Below are 13532 nucleotides of genomic sequence, written 5' to 3'. Positions count from 1 at the left end.
CCTAGTGGATGCTGGGACTCCGTAAGGACCATGGGGAATAGCGGCTCCGCAGGAGACAGGGCACAAGAATAAAAGCTTTAGGATCAGGTGGTGTGCACTGGCTCCTCCCCCTATGACCCTCCTCCAAGCCTCAGTTAGATTTTTGTGCCCGAACGAGAAGGGTGCAGGCTAGGTGGCTCTCCTGAGCTGCTTAGAATAAAAGTATATTTTAGGTTTTTTATTTTCAGTGAGTCCTGCTGGCAACAGGCTCACTGCATCGTGGGACTAAGGGGAGAAGAAACGGACTCACCTGCGTGCAGAGTGGATCGGGTTTCTTAGGCTACTGGACATTAGCTCCAGAGGGACGATCACAGGTTCAGCCTGGATGGGTCCCGGAGCCGCGCCGCCAGCCCCCTTACAGAGCCAGAAGAGCGAAGAGGTCCGGTGAAATCGGCGGCAGAAGACGATCCTGTCTTCAGACTAAGGTAGCGCACAGCACCGCAGCTGTGCGCCATTGCTCTCAGCACACTTCACACTCCGGTCACTGAGGGTGCAGGGCGCTGGGGGGGAGCGCCCTGAGACGCAATATAACAGATAATACCTTAGGTTGGCTAAAGAATACATCACATATAGCTCTTGGGCTATATGGATGTATTTTAACCCCTGCCATTTTTTACAGAAAAAGCGGGAGATAAGGACGTCGTGAAGGGGCGGAGCCTATCTCCTCAGCACACAAGCGCCATTTTCCCACACAGCTCCGCTGGAAGGACGGCTCCCTGACTCTCCCCTGCAGACTTGCTACTGAATCAGGGTAAAAAAGAGAAGGGGGGGCACTATTGGCAGCTAAAAACTATATAAACAGCAGCTATAAGGGAATAACACTTATATAAGGTTATCCCTGTATATATATATATATATAGCGCTTGGTGTGTGCTGGCAGACTCTCCCTCTGTCTCTCCAAAGGGCTTGTGGGGTCCTGTCCTCTATCAGAGCATTCCCGGTGTGTGTGCTGTGTGTCGGTACGTGTGTGTCGACATGTATGAGGAGGAAAATGATGTGGAGGCGGAGCAATTGCCTGGGTTAGTTATGTCACCTCCTAGGGAGTCGACACCTGACTGGATGATCATATTTAAAGAATTAAGTGATAATGTCAGCACTTTGCAAAGAACGGTTGATGACATGAGACAGCCGGCAAATCAATTAGTGCCTGTCCAGTCGTCTCAGACACCGTCGGGGGCCCTAAAACGCCCGTTACCTCAGTGGGTCGACACAGACCCAGACACAGATACTGAGTCTAGTGTCGACGGTGAGGAGACAAACGTAATGTCCAGTAGGGCCACACGTTACATGATCACGGCAATGAAGGAAGCATTGAACATTTCTGACACTACAAGTACCACAATGAAGGGTATTATGTGGGGTGTGAAAAAACTACCAATAGTTTTCCCTGAGTCAGATGAGTTAAATGAGGTGTGTGATAAAGCGTGGGTTTCCCCCGACAAAAAACTGCTAATTTCTAAAAAATTATTGGCACTATATCCTTTCCCGTTAGAGGTTAGGACACGTTGGGAAACACCCCCTAGGGTAGATAAGGCGCTCACACGTTTATCTAAACAAGTAGCGTTACCGTCTCCTGATACGGCCACCCTCAAAGAACCAGCAGATAGAAGGCTGGAAAATATTCTTAAAAGTATATACACACATACTGGTGTTATACTGCGACCAGCAATCGCTTCAGCCTGGATGTGCAGTGCTGGCGTCGCGTGGTCGGATTCCCTGACTGAAAATATTGATACCCTGGATAGGGACAATATACTGGTAACTATAGAGCATTTGAAGGATGCATTACTATATATGCGTGATGCACAGAGGGATATTTGCACCCTGGCATCTAGAGTAAGTGCTATGTCCATTTCTGCCAGAAGAGCGTTATGGACGCGACAGTGGTCAGGCGATGCGGATTCCAAACGACATATGGAAGTATTGCCGTATAAAGGGGAGGAGTTATTTGGGGCTGGTCTATCGGACCTGGTGGCCACGGCAACGGCTGGAAAATCCACCTTTTTACCCCAGGTCACTTCACATCAGCAGAAAAAGACACCGTCTTTTCAAACTCAGTCCTTTCGTTCCCATAAGTACAAGCGAGCTAAAGGCCATTCCTTCCTGCCCCGGGGCAGAGGAAGGGGAAAAAGACTGCACCATGCAGCCGCTTCCCAGGAGCAGAAGCCCTCCCCTGCTTCTGCCAAGTCTTCAGCATGACGCTGGGGCTTTACAAGCAGACTCAGACATGGTGGGGGCCCGTCTCAAGAATTTCAACGCGCAGTGGGCTCACTCGCAAGTGGACCCCTGGATTCTACAGGTAGTATCGCAGGGGTACAAACTGGAATTCGAGGCGTTTCCCCCTCGCCGGTTCCTGAAGTCTGCTCTACCAAAGTCTCCCTCCGACAGGGAGGCAGTTTTGGAAGCCATTCACAAGCTGTATTCCCAGCAGGTGATAATCAAGGTACCCCTCCTACAACAGGGAAAGGGGTATTATTCCACGCTGTTTGTGGTACCGAAGCCGGACGGCTCGGTGAGACCAATTTTAAATCTGAAATCCCTGAACACTTACATAAAGAGGTTCAAATTCAAGATGGAATCACTCAGAGCGGTGATAGCAAACCTGGAAGAAGGGGACTATATGGTGTCTCTGGACATCAAGGATGCTTATCTCCACGTCCCAATCTACCCGTCTCACCAAGGGTACCTCAGGTTTGTAGTACAAAACTGTCATTATCGGTTTCAGACGCTGCCGTTTGGGTTGTCCACGGCACCTCGGGTCTTTACCAAGGTAATGGCCGAAATGATGATTCTTCTTCGAAGAAAAGGCATCTTAATTATCCCTTACTTGGACGATCTCCTGATAAGGGCAAGGTCCAGGGAACAGTTAGAAGTCGGAGTAGCACTATCTCAGGTAGTGTTACGTCAGCACGGGTGGATCCTAAATATTCCAAAATCGCAGCTGATTCCAACGACACGTCTACTGTTCCTAGGAATGATTCTGGACACAGTCCAGAAAAAGGTGTTTCTCCCGGAGGAGAAGGCCAGGGAGTTATCCGAGCTAGTCAGGAACCTCCTAAAACCAGGCCAGGTGTCAGTGCATCAGTGCACGAGGGTCCTGGGAAAAATGGTGGCTTCTTACGAAGCAATTCCATTCGGAAGATTCCATGCAAGAACGTTTCAGTGGGATCTACTGGACAAATGGTCCGGATCGCATCTTCAGATGCATCAGCGGATAACCCTGTCGACAAGGACAAGGGTGTCTCTTCTGTGGTGGCTGCAGAGTGCTCATCTACTAGAGGGCCGCAGATTTGGCATTCAGGATTGGGTCCTGGTGACCACGGACGCCAGCCTGAGGCTGGGGGGCAGTCACACAGGGAAAAAATTTCCAGGGCTTGTGGTCAAGCATGGAAACATCTCTTCATATAAACATTCTGGAACTAAGGGCCATTTACAATGCCCTAAGTCAAGCGAAACCCCTGCTTCAGGGTCAGGCGGTATTGATCCAATCGGACAACATCACGTCAGTCGCCCACGTAAACAGACAGGGCGGCACGAGAAGCAGGAGGGCAATGGCAGAAGCTGCAAGGATTCTTCGCTGGGCGGAAAATCATGTGATAGCTCTGTCAGCAGTGTTCATTCCGGGAGTGGACAACTGGGAAGCAGACTTCCTCAGCAGATACGACCTTCACCCGGGAGAGTGGGGACTTCACCCAGAAGTCTTCCACCTGATTGTAAACCGTTGGGAAAAACCAAAGGTGGACATGATGGCGTCACGTCTAAACAAAAAACTAGACAGATATTGCGCCAGGTCAAGGGACCCTCAGGCAATAGCGGTGGACGCTCTGGTGACACCGTGGGTGTACCAGTCAGTGTATGTGTTCCCTCCTCTGCCTCTCATACCAAAAGTACTGAGAATCATAAGAAGGAGAGGAGTAAGAACGATACTCGTGGTTCCGGATTGGCCAAGAAGGACTTGGTACCCGGAACTTCAAGAGATGCTCACGGAAGACCCGTGGCCTCTACCTCTAAGAAAGGACCTGCTCCAGCAGGGGCCTTGTCTGTTCCAAGACTTACCGCAGCTGCGTTTGACGGCATGGCGGTTGAACGCCGGATCCTGAAGGAAAAAGGCATTCCAGATGAAGTCATCCCTACCCTGGTCAAAGCCAGGAAGGATGTAACCGCAAAACATTATCACCGCATTTGGCGAAAATATGTTGCGTGGTGTGAGGCCAAGAAGGCCCCTACAGAGGAATTTCAACTGGGTCGTTTCCTCCATTTCCTGCAAACAGGACTGTCTATGGGCCTAAAACTAGGGTCCATTAAGGTTCAAATTTCGGCCCTGTCGATTTTCTTCCAGAAAGAACTGGCTTCAGTACCTGAAGTTCAGACATTTGTGAAAGGGGTACTGCATATACAACCTCCTTTTGTGCCTCCAGTGGCACCTTGGGATCTCAATGTTGTTTTGAGGTTCCTTAAGTCACATTGGTTTGAACCACTCACCAATGTGGACTTAAAATATCTCACATGGAAGGTGACGATGCTGTTAGCCCTGGCTTAAGCCAGGCGTGTGTCAGAATTGGCGGCTTTATCATATAAAAGCCCTTACTTAATTTTTCATTCTGACAGGGCAGAATTGAGGACTCGTCCTCATTTTCTCCCTAAGGTGGTTTCTGCTTTTCACATGAACCAACCTATTGTGGTGCCTGCGGCTACTAGGGACTTGGAGGACTCCAAGTTACTTGACGTTGTCAGGGCCCTGAAAATATATGTTTCCAGGACGGCTGGAGTCAGAAAGTCTGACTCGCTGTTTATCCTGTATGCACCCAACAAGCTGGGTGCTCCTGCTTCTAAGCAGACTATTGCTCGTTGGATTTGTAGTACAATTCAGCTTGCACATTCTGTGGCAGGCCTGCCACAGCCAAAATCTGTAAAAGCCCATTCCACAAGGAAAGTGGGCTCATCTTGGGCGGCTGCCCGAGGGGTCTCTGCTTTACAACTTTGCCGAGCAGCTACTTGGTCAGGGGCAAACACGTTTGCTAAATTCTACAAATTTGATACCCTGGCTGAGGAGGACCTGGAGTTCTCTCATTCGGTGCTGCAGAGTCATCCGCACTCTCCCGCCCGTTTGGGAGCTTTGGTATAATCCCCATGGTCCTTACGGAGTCCCAGCATCCACTAGGACGTCAGAGAAAATAAGATTTTACTTACCGATAAATCTATTTCTCGTAGTCCGTAGTGGATGCTGGGCGCCCATCCCAAGTGCGGATTGTCTGCAATACTTGTACATAGTTATTGTTAACTAAATCGGGTTATTGTTGTTGTGAGCCATCTTTTCAGAGGCTCCTTCGTTGTTATCATACTGTTAACTGGGTTCAGATCACAAGTTGTACGGTGTGATTGGTGTGGCTGGTATGAGTCTTACCCGGGATTCAATATCCTTCCTGATTATGTACGCTCGTCCGGGCACAGTATCCTAACTGAGGCTTGGAGGAGGGTCATAGGGGGAGGAGCCAGTGCACACCACCTGATCCTAAAGCTTTTATTCTTGTGCCCTGTCTCCTGCGGAGCCGCTATTCCCCATGGTCCTTACGGAGTCCCAGCATCCACTACGGACTACGAGAAATAGATTTATCGGTAAGTAAAATCTTATTATTTTTTTGAGAGAGATATATATATATATATATATATATACACACACACTTGACTGGTCACCACACACAACTGGACACCAGGGTTAGTGTGGGAGGAGGACTGGTGAGGGGTTTGTGACTGAATCATGACGGGGAAGTGGGAGGGAGGAAGTTGGGATGAATGTTCGGGATCGCCCTGGGATAGACTGGGACAGAGAAATGATGGAGGGAAGGAGGGGGATTTGAGCCATGGCAGGGAAGGCTGGGGTAAACAGCAGAGAGGGTGTGGAGCCAAGCAGGGGCAGGCATTAACTGAGGCGACCCGTCTGAAACTAGTATATAAATACAAACATAGTTATATGTACAGTATCAAGTCACCAAATTTAATTGCTAAAATTGTCATTGTGGCAGTGCTGCAGGACATGGGCATCCCTTCCCCGATCAGCAGTAGCAGCAGCCGCCACATCCCGCAGCTCAGTCACGATTATCACCTGCCTTCACAGAACTGAGCGCGGCTTCTGCAGGCAGCTGTACTACAGGGTGGCGCTTGGGTCAGTCACACTGCAGCATGTGCACTGTGACATCAGGGAGCGGCCGTGCGGGAGAGGCCGTCAAAGGACAGAAACCGATAGTGCACTATACCGCAGATCGGATCAGGAGATCAGATCCGATCTGTGATGGATGATGAGGGGGGGCGGGGGCGGTAAGCAATTGCAGGAGGAGAGGAGGCGGGTGAGTTCGCGGAGGCTCGGGTGCTATTGCAGGAGGAGAGAGAGAGGTTTGCAGAGGGAGGAGTGGGAGTGACAGCTGATAGGTGGCCACAACATCCGTGCTCTTCATCTCTTAAGGAAGAGCAGGAGCACAGCTAACTTCATCAACAGCGTTCTGTGCCGCCCTCCAGTGGCCAGCGCCCATAGGCAGCTGCCTAATGGTGGCGCCTGCCCTGGAGGCAGATATAACATGTGCAGAGAGAGTTAGATTTGGGTGTGGTGTGTTCAATCTGCAATCTAATTTGCAGTGTAAAAATAAAGCAGCCAGTATTTACCCTGCACAGAAATAAAATAACCCACCCAAATCTAACTTTCTGCCTCCCCTGCAGTGCACATGGTTTTGCCCAACTGCTAAAAAACTTCCTGCTGCGATTAACTTGGAATTACCCCCTTTGTACAAGCAGCTGCTTAGTAAATAAACCTCTATGGTCTGATTAACTGTTCTTATCATGACCCAGGATACTGCGGTTGGCAAAAACAACAAAACCGATTGAGTGTGATCAGCAATTGTCCTCTAGGACAGTAAGGTTACGGTACAAGGGCAGAGACACGCATATCGCACAAGGATATTTTCCCTTAGCATTTGTGCTTTTTATTGTGTGTAACATTTCTGATCTTTGGTTAAAACCAGCAAACTGTGTAGTATTGTCTCTGTTATTACGAAATGTAGGTATGCGCTGTTGCCATATAATGTTTCCTGGCTCTCCAGCTGCTCCGATATGTATTTGTCTGTCTCTGCTGACAATACATCACCATGTAACATTCTTTGCAATATAATTCGGTTTATTCTGCAGTCATTTTCTCACCTATTAATAGAATCTGTATTTCTCCTTCCTTTGACTAATTTATCTGACACCGACGGAGTCTTCTTCCTGCCTGACGAGCTATTTTTATACAACTACAACATACAGTAGTTATCCTCCCCTAGTTTCAACCTCTCAATAATCTCCTTTACTCCTTGTTTGTCATTGTGCTGAATTTGCTGATTACTTTAATGCTGTGCTAAGAACTACTACAAGTCACACAGATTAGTAGACCTGTGTTCTTTTAAATTGCTAAATGACCTATTTCAAAAACTGTTTTTTTATTTTTTGAGCTCCCATCTGAAAATGAGCCTAAGCATCAACTGGTGTAGCAATGCAATAATGTTGTGTAAATGTTACAGATGTGTCACCTTCCAGGAAGTCAATTTTGCAGGGTCTGGGACTGAGGGTCGACAGCACAAAGGTCGACATACCTTAGGTCGACATGGGCAAAAGGTCGACAGGAACAAGGTCGACATGAGTTTTTAATGTTTTTTTGGTGTCGTTTTCTTCGTAGAGTGACCAGGAACCCCAATTAGTGCACCGCGTCCCCTCGCTTCACTTGGCACACTTTACCGTTCCAATCGTAGTCCACGTGGATCGTTAAGTATGAAAAGGTTCCAAAAAAGAAAAAAATCGTGAAAAACTCATGTCGACCTTTGTCCATGTCGACCTTGTTCCTGTCGACCTTTTGTCCATGTCGACCTAAGGTGTGTCGACCTTTGTGCTGTCGACCTGGAGTCGGATACCAATTTTGCATATGGTGCTGTGGTGTTTAGCACTGTAATGCAATATGGTTTCCATCAGTGTTGCTAGGTTTTGTGTTCAGGTGGTATTCAGTATACCGGTTGTTGGGACAACCTGCATACCGACACCTTTTCTCCCTCTTGGGGGTCCACGACCCCCCTGGAGGGAGAATAGATAGCGTGGGGCGCATTTGTGCTCGCCCTGCTGTCGGCAAGCCGGCAATCGGGATCCCGGCGCCGGTATGCTGGCTGCCGGCAACTCATACCACACCCTTGTGTTTGAGATGTGAATCTGTATGCTATGTCTGTCGGCTGGCTGTGTAAATGAAGCCAGTATGAGCATCAGTTACCACAATAAAAATACTGTCATTGTAAAATGCTTTAATTCTTTCTGCTTTCCTGCAACTCGTGCTCTTGTCCATTGAGCTGTGCATTGGTCACAAAACTGACAATCTACTGTTCTGATAGGTGGTCAGAAAAGCTCTCTTGGAGGAAAAGCGGGTGACCACTAAAACGTCTGTGGTGGACCTAGTGACTGAGACGGACAATTATGTGGAAGAGCTCATCATTTCTGCTCTGAGGGAAAAGTTTCCCTCTCACAGGTAACATAGTATACGTTATCTAAATAAAATATGGTCATCCTTGATCACTTTTTCTCTAACGTCCTAAGTGGATGCTGGGACTCCGTAAGGACCATGGGGAATAGCGGCTCCGCAGGAGACTGGGCACAACTATAAAGAAAGCTTTAGGTCTAACTGGTGTGCACTGGCTCCTCCCACTATGACCCTCCTCCAGACCTCAGTTAGAATTCTGTGCCCGGCCGAGCTGGATGCACACTAGGGGCTCTCCTGAGCTCCTAGAAGAAAGTATATTTAGGTTTTTTATTTTACAGTGAGATCTGCTGGCAACAGACTCACTGCAGCAAGGGACTAAGGGGAGAAGAAGCGAACCTACCTAACTGGTGGTAGCTTGGGCTTCTTAGGCTACTGGACACCATTAGCTCCAGAGGGATCGACCGCATGGAACCGGCCATTGATGTTCGGTCCCGGAGCCGCGCCGCCGGCCCCCTTACAGAGCCAGAAGCATGAAGAGAACCGGAAAATCGGCGGCAGAAGACTTCAGTCTTCACCAAGGTAGCGCACAGCACTGCAGCTGTGCGCCATTGCTCCTCATGTACACCTCACACTTCGGTCACTGATGGGTGCAGGGCGCTGGGGGGGGGGCGCCCTGAGGGCAATATATGACACCTTGGCTGGCAAATCTACATCATATATAGTCCTAGAGGCTATATAGATGTAAAAATACTCCTGCCAGTATTTTAGAAAAAGCGGGAGAAGTCCGCCGAAAAAGGGGCGGGGCTATCTCCCTCAGCACACTGGCGCCATTTTTCCCTCACAGCTCCGCTGGAAGGAAGCTCCCTGGCTCTCCCCTGCAGTCTGAACACTACAGAAGGGTAAAAAAGAGAGGGGGGCACTAAATTTAGGCGCAGGATAGTTACATATATATATATTATATATATAAAAAAGCAGCTATAAGGGAAAACACTCATTATAGTGGGATCCCTGTGTTATATAGCACTCTGGTGTGTGCTGGCATACTCTCTCTCTGTCTCCCCAAAGGGCTTTGTGGGGTCCTGTCCTCTGTCAGAGCATTCCCTGTGTGGTTGCGGTGTGTCGGTACGGCTGTGTCGACATGTTTGATGAGGAAGCATATGTGGAGGCGGAGCAGATGCCTGTGAATGTGATGTCACCCCCTGCGGGGTCGACACCTGAGTGGATGGTGCTGTGGAAGGAATTACGTGATAGTGTCGACTCCTTGCATAAAAGGTTTGACGACATGCCTAACGTGGGACAGCCGGCTTCTCAGCCTGTGCTTGCCCAGGCGTCTCAAAAGCCATCAGGGGCTCTAAAACGCCCGCTACCTCAGATGGCAGACACAGATGTCGACACGGATACTGACTCCAGTGTCGACGACGATGAGACTAATGTAACTTCCAGTAGGGCCACACGTTACATGATTGAGGCAATGAAAAATGTGTTGCACATTTCTGATGTTACCCCTGGTACCACAAAAAAAAAAAAGGGTATTATGTTTGGAGAGAAAAAACTACCAGTAGTTTTTCCTCCATCTGAGGAGTTAAATGAAGTGTGTGAAGAAGCGTGGGCTTCTCCCGATAAGAAACTGGTAATTTCTAAGAGGTTACTAATGGCGTACCCTTTCCCGCCAGAGGATAGGTCACGCTGGGAAACATCCCCTAGGGTGGATAAAGCGCTCACACGCTTGTCAAAAAAGGTGGCACTACCCTCTCCGGATACGGCCGCCCTGAAGGAATCTGCTGATAGAAAACAGGAGGCTATCCTGAAATGTGTATATATACACACACAGGTGTCATACTGAGACCGGCTATTGCTTCAGCCTGGATGTGCAGTGCTGCTGCTGCGTGGTCAGATTCCCTATCAGAAAATATAGATACCCTAGATATGGACACTATATTGCTAACCGTAGACCATATAAAAGATGCAGTCTTATACATGAGGGATGCACAGAGGGATATTTGCCGGCTGGCATCCAAAATTAGTGCAATGTCCATTTCTGCCAGGAGAGGGCTATGGACTCGGCAGTGGACAGGAGATGCAGATTCTAAAAGACACATGGAAGTTCTGCCTTATAAGGGTGAGGAGTTGTTCGGGGATGGTCTCTCGGACCTCGTTTCCACAGCGACAGCTGGAAAGTCTACATTTTTACCCCATGTTCCCTCACAACCAAAGAAAGCACCGTATTATCAGGTACAGTCCTTTCGGCCCAATAAGGACAAGCGGGTTAAAGGTGCGTCCTTTCTGCCCAGGGGCAGAGGTAGGGGCAAGAAGCTGCACCATGCAGCCAGTTCCCAGGAGCAAAAGTCCTCCCCCGCTTCCTCTAAGTCCACAGCATGACGCTGGGGCTCCACAGGCGGAGCCAGGTACGGTGGGGGCCCGTCTCAAATTTTTCAGCAATCGGTGGGCTCGCTCACAGGTGGACCCCTGGATTTTTCAAATAATATCTCAGTGGTACATGCTGGAATTCGAGACGTCTCCTCCCCACCGTTTCCTCAAATCTGCCTTGCCAACCGCTCCCTCAGACAGGGAGGCAGTGTTACAGGCAATTCACAAGCTGTATTCACAACAGGTGATAGTAAAGGTACCCCTACTTCAACAAGGAAGGGGTTACTATTCCACAATGTTTGTGGTACCGAAACCGGACGGTTCGGTGAGACCCATTTTAAATTTGAAATCCTTGAACACATACATAAAAAAATTCAAGTTCAAGATGGAATCGCTCAGGGCGGTTATTGCAAGCCTGGACGAGGGGGATTACATGGTATCACTGGACATCAAGGATGCTTACCTGCATGTCCCCATTTACCATTCTCACCAGGAGTACCTCAGATTTGTGGTACAGGATTGTCATTATCCATTCCAGACGTTGCCGTTCGGTCTATCCACGGCTCCGAGGGTCTTTACCAAGGTAATGGCCGAAATGATGATACTCCTGCGAAAGAAAGGAGTTTTAATTTTCCCATACTTGGACGATCTCCTGATAAAGGCGAGGTCCAGAGAGCAGTTGTTGGTCGGGGTAGCACTATCTCGGGAAGTGCTACAACAGCACGGTTGGATTCTAAACATTCCAAAGTCACAGCTGGTTCCTACGACACGTCTACTGTTCCTAGGGATGGTTCTGGACACAGAACAGAAAAAAGTGTTTCTCCCGGAAGAGAAGGCCAAGGAGCTGTCATCTCTAGTCAGAGGCCTCCTAAAACCAAAACAGGTGTCGGTGCATCACTGCACGCGGATCCTGGGAAAAATGGTAGCTTCTTACGAAGCGATTCCATTCGGCAGGTTCCATGCAAGAACTTTTCAGTGGGACCTGTTGGACAAGTGGTCCGGATCGCATCTTCAGATGATAACCCTGTCTCCAAGGACAAGGGTGTCCCTGCTGTGGTGGCTGCAGAGTGCTCATCTTCAAGAGGGCCGCAGATTCGGCATACAGGACTGGGTCCTGGTGACCACGGATGCCAGCCTTCGAGGCTGGGGGGCAGTCACACAGGGAAGAAACTTCCAAGGACTATGGTCAAGTCGGGAGACTTCCCTGCACATCAATATTCTCGAACTGAGGGCCATTTACAATGCCCCAAGTCGGGCAAAACCACTGCTTCAAAACCAGCCGGTGCTGATCCAGTCAGACAACATCACGGCGGTCGCCCATGTAAACCGACAGGGCGGCACGAGAAGCAGGACGGCGATGGCAGAAGCCACAAAGATTCTCCGATGGGCGGAAAATCACGTGTTAGCACTGTCAGCAGTGTTCATTCCGGGAGTGGACAACTGGGAAGCAGACTTCCTCCGCAGACACGACCTACACCCGGGAGAGTGGGGACTTCATCCAGAAGTCTTCCAACTGATTGTAAACCGTTGGGAAAGGCCACAGGTGGACATGATGGCGTCCCGCCTAAACAAAAAACTAGAGAGATATTGCGCCAGGTCAAGAGACCCTCAGGCGATAGCTGTGGACGCTCTAGTGACACCGTGGGTGTACCAGTCGGTTTATGTGTTCCCTCCTCTGCCTCTCATACCAAAGGTACTGAGAATAATAAGAAGACGAGGAGTAAGAACGATACTCGTGGTTCCGGATTGGCCAAGAAGAGCTTGGTACCCAGAACTTCAAGAAATGATATCAGAGGACCCATGGCCTCTACCGCTCAGACGGGATCTGCTACAGCAGGGGCCCTGTCTGTTCCAAGACTTACCGCGGCTGCGTTTGACGGCATGGCGGTTGAACACCGGATCCTAAAAGAAAAAGGCATTCCGGAGGAAGTCATTCCTACGCTGATTAAAGCTAGGAAAAAAGTAACCGCAAACCATTATCACCGTATTTGGCGGAAATATGTTGCGTGGTGTGAGGCCAGGAAGGCCCCAACAGAGGAATTTCAGCTGGGTCGATTTCTGCACTTCCTACAGTCAGGAGTGACTATGGGCCTAAAATTGGCTTCCATTAAGGTCCAGATTTCGGCTCTGTCTATTTTCTTCCAGAAAGAACTGGCTTCACTGCCTGAAGTTCAGACATTTGTAAAGGGAGTGCTGCATATTCAGCCCCCTTTTGTGCCTCCAGTGGCACCTTGGGACCTCAACGTGGTGTTGAGTTTCCTAAAATCACATTGGTTTGAGCCACTTAAGACCGTGGATTTGAAATATCTCACGTGGAAAGTGGTCATGTTATTGGCCTTGGCTTCGGCCAGGCGTGTGTCAGAATTGGCGGCTTTGTCATGTAAAAGCCCTTATCTGATTTTCCATATGGATAGGGCAGAATTGAGGACTCGTCCACAGTTTCTCCCTAAGGTGGTGTCAGCTTTTCACTTGAACCAACCTATTGTAGTGCCTGCGGCTACTAGGGACTTGGAGGATTCCATGTTACTGGACGTAGTCAGGGCCTTGAAAATTTATGTTTCCAGGACAGCTGGAGTCAGGAAGACTGACTCCCTTTTTATCCTGTATGCACCCAACAAACTGGGTGCTCCTGCTTCTAAGC

At 49.2% G+C, this 13532-nt stretch overlaps 2 protein-coding genes across 2 annotated transcripts in view; one reads left to right on the top strand and one right to left on the bottom strand.

Moving 5' to 3' along the window:
* MPPE1 (metallophosphoesterase 1) overlaps positions 1 to 7299 on the bottom strand; it is a 296325-nt gene extending 289026 nt beyond the window's left edge. The window contains exon 1 of the mRNA XM_063923442.1: positions 7228 to 7299. The gene's annotated coding sequence lies outside the window, so the exon portion shown is untranslated. The remainder of the gene's footprint in view (positions 1 to 7227) is intronic.
* Positions 1 to 13532, top strand: part of IMPA2 (inositol monophosphatase 2) — a 112867-nt gene that overhangs the window by 18697 nt on the left and 80638 nt on the right. The window contains exon 2 of the mRNA XM_063923448.1: positions 8439 to 8572. Within this exon, the coding sequence (XP_063779518.1) occupies positions 8439 to 8572 (134 nt within the window). The remainder of the gene's footprint in view (positions 1 to 8438; positions 8573 to 13532) is intronic.

This window comes from Pseudophryne corroboree, chromosome 5, assembly GCF_028390025.1.
Source record: "Pseudophryne corroboree isolate aPseCor3 chromosome 5, aPseCor3.hap2, whole genome shotgun sequence".
Taxonomy (NCBI): Eukaryota; Metazoa; Chordata; class Amphibia; order Anura; family Myobatrachidae; genus Pseudophryne; species Pseudophryne corroboree.
Note: the sequence above shows the minus strand (reverse complement) of the source record. Positions and strands in the feature narration are given on the sequence as shown.